The sequence below is a fragment of the Aplysia californica genome, unplaced genomic scaffold (assembly GCF_000002075.1).
Source record: "Aplysia californica isolate F4 #8 unplaced genomic scaffold, AplCal3.0 scaffold00098, whole genome shotgun sequence".
Classification (NCBI taxonomy): domain Eukaryota; kingdom Metazoa; phylum Mollusca; class Gastropoda; order Aplysiida; family Aplysiidae; genus Aplysia; species Aplysia californica.
The window spans coordinates 701,227-708,953 of NW_004797368.1; the positions used below are offsets into that span (position 1 = coordinate 701,227).

The following is a 7,727-nucleotide window of genomic DNA, read 5'->3' on the forward strand; positions in this document are numbered from 1 at the left end:
TCTCTCTCTCTCTCTTTCTTGTCTCTTTAATCACAATTATTTCAACACCCTTCTCAAGAACATTTCATCCTTCAAGTGTCGACAGGCTATTAAATTGGCCATAAGTTTCATTTTGTGGTGTCGTGACCACTTTTATTGGCCGTAATTTGAGTCACTAATTTGATTTGTTAATTATGTTTTACGGCATGTGTGTAAAAAAAACTGTAAAATTATTCAGTCCTCCTCAGTCAATTTCCTTCATTATTTTTTTATGAAACATTTATTCAAATTGAGATTAAGTCCCTAAAATTTTATTATAGATTTCGAAATTATTTATATGAGGTTCCACTCGTTACTGTCATTGGTCATTCATCATTGTCGTATGTCAAAATACAAAATTTACAAAAGAAAAAAACATAGTGTTGATATGATACTGACTAATATTATCAACTCAAATTTTAGCAAAGAGAAGCTATATATATATTATAAACCTATCTGTCTGCCCCGATCAATATCAGTCGTAAGATGCACTGTGGTATAATCAGCACGAGGCTCGAAAGGCAAAAAAGTGACTTTTCATGACATTTTTTTGTGGTATATATTGAACATTTGATGTCTTCTTCTTCATAAGATAAAAATGAACAACTATAATCGACTCTATAAATATTTTATTTTGGAGGTGTGTGTTTATAAAAATTCGTTTTTATTGTGTTTTAGAGCTTTTAAAAGATTAATTAACCTTCCTCTAGATCTCTCAGAGCGGACTCCTTACCATGAGGTCACCGAGGCGGTCTATGTGCATGTGCGTGTGTGTGTGTTGGTGTGTTTGTATGTGTGTGTATGTGTGTGTGCGTGTGTGTGTTTGTGTGCGTGTGTGTGTGTGTGTGCTCTTGTGTGTTTATGGTGCTGTATTGCAAACGTACAAACGTATAATCAGGTTGCGTAAACATGACAGTAAGCCGACTTGCGGCCTTCCGAGCGCGTGGTTTCGGTGAAATGGGGTAGTTCAGATCTCTCTTTCTTTGCTCTTTTGCTATAAAACACCAAATGCTCAACACTTTGAAAATTTTCCGGTTTTCTTTGTTATAATAATATTAATAATGTAAGTTGTTTGTATATCGGGGTAGTTGGGGCTGGAGAATCGCTGTAGAAAGGGAAGCCCCTCGCTGTCAGAATGTGAGGCCCCCCGGTTCAAAATTGACACCCATGCATATGAATGCTTGGCGGAGAACTATACAGATTTGAGCGTGGTTTCCCGTGCTTTTTATTTTTTGGCCTTTGGCGTTTAGATAGAAAACCTTGAAAAAAGGTCTTGAGTTTTCAAATATCATTTTTAACACGAAATGCGTAAAATTACGGCTAAAAAAAGGTACCAGTAGAAAGAACAGTTCTTTTTCTTTTAGTTTTAGAATAAAGTCATCAGCTTGGAATTATTTTGCATGAATCCTTTTGCGAAACTACTGGTAGCACTCCGTATACTACGGTATTTAGCCGGCTCGCTCGCCGCGAAGGCTGGTGCGAGGCCGGGCGAGACAACGCTCGATGTTTTTATTGAAATAATGACAGATCATTGTGTTTGAGGCAATAAAATACTGATTTGTAATGATCTCACCGTCTTGAAAAATATTAGGCTTCATCTCTATGTTATAGAGATTGTACTCTTAAAATGTAGAGATGTTTGGTGCACTCGGTACTCTTTTAGTATCTGTCAAACATGCGGTTGCAGCCAGTTAACGACTTCAGCAGTGAAGTCCATTCTCGTAAAAATTTTGTTTGGTCAATAAGTTTTTTTTTCTCTGTAAATGAATAGTTTTCTACTTCTGTATGTTACCTTCTAATGGCATATAGCCAAGATAACTGCTAAGTTACAAGTCTCTATTTCAATTCTAAGACCCCATTGCTATGGAAACATGTTGCTCAATTTCGGAGGCCATTTTTTCCTTTTCGTGTTTCCTCACATTGCACAATTAAAAGTTCTGTATTTTCGTCAAATATGGTTTTATTTACTTCATTCTTGTTTAAAATTGTAGGGAAAAGGTGATAGTTTTTAAAAATAATATTAACTCAGTTTTGATATTTCTTCATATGATATTGACCGGCAGGGACACATATATATGCTTCCCTCAGGTCACAATGACATGGTACGTTGTTTCTCCTGTGGTGTTGAACTCTTTGACTGGATACCTGGTGCTGACCCCCTGACCCAGCATGCCTGTGCCTCTCCTTTCTGTTACTTCTTGCAGCAGAACAAAGGTCAAGAGTTTATCAATGGCGCTCAACATCAAGAGGTGAGTTGCACAACTTTTTATTGTTGTCTTCCATATTTTGTAACAGTAACTGACATTTTTAACTTGAAATTAGTATTCAGCTTGATAATGTAATGATGCATATTTTTATAGATTTTCCTCAGTCAGGATTTTCCTCGGTCTAAAGTTGAAACATTGGGTTGTCCCGTTTAATGTTTTACTTACTTTTGTGATTGTGGCCTTTTTAAAATGTACCTCTCAGATTATTCTAAACAATTACTCCTTTTCGTCTGTATGCGCTGGATCCTTCTACTGGAATTTACCGTCCCGTCATCTTATTAGTAAGCCTCCCTTTAAGTGATGTAGAAGACTACCCTTCTATTAAGACCGGTATTTTGATATTTGAAGGGTTAAACTTTTCACTCAGAGGATCATGGACATTGATTGTTCAAAGTGAACGTAAAATGAGCTTTTAGAATCTTTTTCTCTTTTTTTTAAACAGTGTTTCTCTCATTATTAACTTGTTTTGTTTTTCTTATATTCTTTACTGCAGCTTGTGGTTGGCATTAAACAAGACAGTCAAGCTCAAGGTAGAGTTTACTCTCTAATTGTTGTATGGAGCATACATGGATGTTTTTGTGTTTTTTTTCTTTCTCTCTGTTACTGTATCAATAACAAAGTTTTGAAGTTTTTATCCTACTAATTTCTATTTGTTTTGCTTTGTGAGCTTTTTTTTCTTACCAAAGGATTGAATTATTAGAACAGCTACCTTTATCTTGCACATGATAATTCCCTCTTTTGGGATTGTAACAACAACACTATCTGGCGACAGTAAACAATGGCTGATCATTACATAATGAGCCAGAAATGACACCTCCAGGTATTCCAGGTATCTGGATAGTTCTGTTTGGTGGAAAGTTTTCATGTATAAATAAATGAAAAAAGTCTGTGTTGTAAATTTTGTAAATATTGTTTTGTAAAAACGGGGGCTCTCGTGGCCTAGAGATTAAGGTGTTCGCCTCTCATTCAATAGGTCCCAGGTTCGAATCCGGATAGTGACGCAAATTTTTCTTATCTAAAATTGTCTCCTTTCACCTCCTTTCCTGCTTTCTAGCAATGTTCTGTCATCTGCTTTCGTTTCCACTTTCTGCCCCCACCCTTTCTCCCCCTTCTCCCCCTCCACTGGGCTACTGACTCTTTTGAGTCCCTCATCCTTTGGTAGGAAAGATCTACACCTAGCCATATCGGACATGGGCGAAAAATCTCAGTGGTCCCATATGCAAGTTGCGCACGTTAAAGATCCATTGGTGGTCCAAAATCGATAAGAGCGATAAGAGTAGGCCTCAGCCGCCACCCGGGCAAAATTCAAAATTTCCTACCAACAAAAAATGTTTAATGTGTCCGGTGTGCTCATATGACCTTATGCAGTTGCAAAGCGCTATAAGACACAAGTTACCCAAAAAAAATTTAACGGAAAAAATAGTAACAACTCAGTTCTCAGACTGGGGTATTTGTAGAGAATGTAAGTTACTGTCTCAGTAAAAAGATTGGTGAATGTTGTGTTGTTTTTATGTTATCCTATTGTTAATGGTCTGCTTTATCTTTTAGTTTTATTGCCAAACCTTTTATAATTGTTTGATGCAATCAACACCTGTCTACCTAGTATAACAGCTATTTCAATGGACAGATGTTTTTTTCTTCAGTAATTTCATTCAAGTCATGCAAAATATACCATGCTGTATATAATAATCTTTATCACTGAGTCACTGAGTTGACCTATTTTTTTTCTTCATTCTGATCAGATCTGGAGGCTGCTACATTATCCACCACACCAACTACCGCAGCAACATCAAACCCATCATCATCGCCACCACCAGCTGGCCCCAGACCGTACCTGGACCTGGAGTCTATCTCTGCAGCTCGTGCACGTGGGTACAGCACAGAGCAAATCTCTGATGCCATCATCACCTTCTTTTACCTGACTTGTGAGTCACTATTCAACAAAAGAAGTAGTTGCTTTTATACAGAATGTCAAGTGACTCTTACAGGGAGTGGGTTGGAGTTGACTTCAGATCTTCTGAGGTTTAAGGATACAGAGTAAATTTGTATAAATTGTATGTTGTTATTTAAGCTGCTGAGAACGGAATAATTGTTTTTCTGTAAAGTTTAAATCATTCGTGGCTCCAAACAAGATAATTGAGAGGCCTAGTGAGATGATGTTGATATTCATTTGTCATCATTATCATCATCATGATCATGATGATGATGATGATCATCATCATCATCATCATCATCATTTTCATCATCATCATTTTCATCATTGCCATCAACAAGCATCATCATCCTCATCTTCATCGTCGTCGTCATCATCATCATCATCATCATCATCATCATCATCATCATCATCATCATCATTGTCATTGTCATCATCATCATTTTCATCATTGCTATCAACAAGCATCATCATCATCATCGTCATTGTCATCATCATCATCATCATCATCATCATCATCATCATCATCATCATCATCATCATCATCATCATCATTGTCATCATTGCCATCAACACGAATGCTCACAGCTGACAAGAGTGATCATGGTGCTCTTTCTCTCCCTGTCAGTGTTCCGACACTGTTAGTTCAGCGGTTCCCTCCATGCTCTCATCTGGCTGTTTAATGCTCTATTGTCGTATATATCAGCTTTGTGAAACAAGTGAGGATTATAACATCCAAAACAACATCAAAAGTATTTTACTAAATCAGAGCATCTTTCAACCACCAACTTAGAGATCTTGCAACTCGTGTTTCTCTGAGACTGTCTGCTGATTGAAAATAATACCTCGCATACATGTTGAAATTTGTTAGGAGTGACAAGTGCATGTGTGTGGTTTGTTTGGTTCTTTTTTATACATGATGCTTTTATTTCCCTAGTTTGCTTCCTACAACCTAACATGATTTTGTGGCACTGATTGAACTTAAACCCCCAAACTGAAATTCATCTCCATGCGGAGAGAGAGAACTGACCTTGATAGGTTTATATCACAAAAACTCTTTCATGTTTTAACTAAGATAGTTTTTTTCAAGAGGCTTGAATGTTTTGAATCTGAGAAATATGTCATAATATCCCGCACTTTGTGTTTATCATGTTTTTGAATGGTGTTTTCTCTTCTCATCAATTTATACAAGTGGGCTATACTATGTAGATTACTTGTGTGTTGTAGTGAATAAAGTTTTTTACCCTGTGTGTGTTTGTGTGTCCAGGTGGCCAGTTCCCCGACTCTCCCCTCCTGCTGGGTCTGCTCAAGGCCGGCACTGACCACCACAAAACACTCTGTGACAAAACACAGGAAAACCTGGACATCAGGTCGGAGAACCAGGTCATTAAGTCTGAGGTTGAGGTCATTAAGTCAGAGAACCAGGTCATTAAGTCAGAGGTGAAGGCCAAGGACACAGAGATCCAGGCCAAGGAGAGAGAACTCCAGCGTCAGAGGTTTGAGCGTCACTGGCGTGAGCTGGCCATGAAGACAGAACTGGAACAGGTGAGCTACAACCTTTAACCTGTTTGACCTTTTCACACTCCTGCTAAAATAAAAAATATCTGAACCTGTCCTTGTTGACCGTTGTAACCTCATAACCTTACTAACCAGTCCAAAATGTAACCCCTCACTTTTCATATTTGGGACGGCCTCACACAGCTAGTTATATAATGTATATATAACCATCTGATCCTCCCCTGTGCCCTTTTGTTTTTGGACAATATTGTTTAAATGGATGGTTTTGATCTTATGAAGGCAAAGCACTTGTTCCGTACTACTACCAGAAAGAAAGAAGACCGAGACAACACACCATAGCTGATATTACATGGCTCCATTCTGATGCATACATTGAGAAGTGTGTTATTTTACTACTGGAGAAGTTGCTCCTCCAGGTGGTGTGCAGTGGGCTTATATGTTTCTCCATAACCTTCTGGTTAGAGCTATTTATGACTGTATTGTGACTGAGCAGACAATAATTTTTGTCTTCTCAGCTGTTATCGAACATTTGAGATGACCAGGCTGTGTAGGCTATCTCTTTGCTAAGGGTCATCTCAGTGTTAAGTTACCTCTCTGCCAGATGCTGTGTCATTGCATTGGTTTAGAACTTGACATTGTTTAGAATGAGGAAAGAGAAGCACATCAGTATGATAACATTCATTAAGTTTTTGAAAAGATCAAGGCTGATGGATTGACAGAAACTAGAGGAGGAATGAAAAAGGACCTCATAGTGACAGCTATAGAATTTGACTCAAATATTCTAGGTGAAAGTTTGAGCTAGAATGAGGTATGAGTTTTCTTTGACCATCTTTCTGGAAAGGAGAGTCCACAGTTTGATGCACTTATCAATGGACAGGGAGTGTGTGTTTGTGTGTGGGTGTGTGTGTGTGTGTGAGAGAGTGTGTGTGTTGGTGTGTGTGTGTGTGTGTGTGTGTGTGTGTGTGTGTGTGTGTGTGTGTGTGTGTGTGTGTGTGTGTGTGTGTTTCTCATAAGTATTGTACAAAGGTGCGTGTGCGTATTTATGGGTGTGTTTGTATGTTTGTGTGTGTTTTGTATGTTTGTGTGAGTGGGTGTTTGTGTGTCCGTAGGTGTGTACATATGTAAGTACTTCACCATGGTGCAACAGTTACAGGCTGGAGAAACACACAGAAATGACAGTAAGAGCGGGCATAATATAAGCTATGCTCGACGAAAGGTCTAAATTGCTAACATCTCATCTCGCGAGATCTCATAAGACGCAGTCTGCTGAACTGTTACATCTTTTCTATATCAACGTACAACCAGAAGTTTGGTCTACAAGCAGAGATCTTCAGAATAAGATTAATGTTTTTTAAATGTAGTGTTATGTGAAAATGAGCAACATCAGGTGGAAAGACTCCCGAAAACCAACGAAGAAGTATGCCATATAACAAGAACATCACCCTGGCTTCCAAACAAAATGAACATATTAAACTGCAAAATTGTTCTCCTCCTATAGAGGCATAATGCACTTTTAAAAGAAGTACTAGGAGGCAAGCGAGAAGGAATGAGGGCAGTAGGAAGGCATGGTCTACTTTGAGCTGGCTCGTAAAGTCATGGGCAGCGCTATCGTTAGAACAGTGCACCAGAGCAGCTGACAAACGGAGTGAATAGCGTACGTCGTGTTTTACTAACGTATCCATCCGACGTGGGGAACTCTGTGCCACCACTTTCCAAAGAGGAAATTTACTCGTTAATCCGATCCGTATACTTTGCATAACAGTCTATCAAAATGATTTTTTGAGAAACACTGAATGTTTCAAAGAGATCCTCGCAATAGAAGCATTCTAAAATGTGAAGAATACTACCCCGGGGGTGCAAAATGACCCCAGGGCATACGGATAGAGTTATGTGTCAACCTCAGAGGCCTCCAAAGAGAGGACTCCTCCAACCTATCAAAGTATATTTGTTCGTTTGTGTATGTGTGAGTGTTTGTTTGTTTGTGTATGTGT

At 38.5% G+C, this 7,727-nt stretch overlaps 1 protein-coding gene across 1 annotated transcript in view; it reads left to right on the forward strand.

Annotated features, from left to right (window-relative positions):
- The window catches only part of LOC101848507 (E3 ubiquitin-protein ligase XIAP), a 36,700-nt gene that overhangs the window by 21,667 nt on the left and 7,306 nt on the right, over positions 1–7,727 (forward strand). Inside the window, exons 2-3 of the mRNA XM_035968933.1 lie at positions 2,107–2,267; positions 2,779–2,815. Of these exons, the coding sequence (XP_035824826.1) occupies positions 2,107–2,267; positions 2,779–2,815 (198 nt within the window). The remainder of the gene's footprint in view (positions 1–2,106; positions 2,268–2,778; positions 2,816–7,727) is intronic.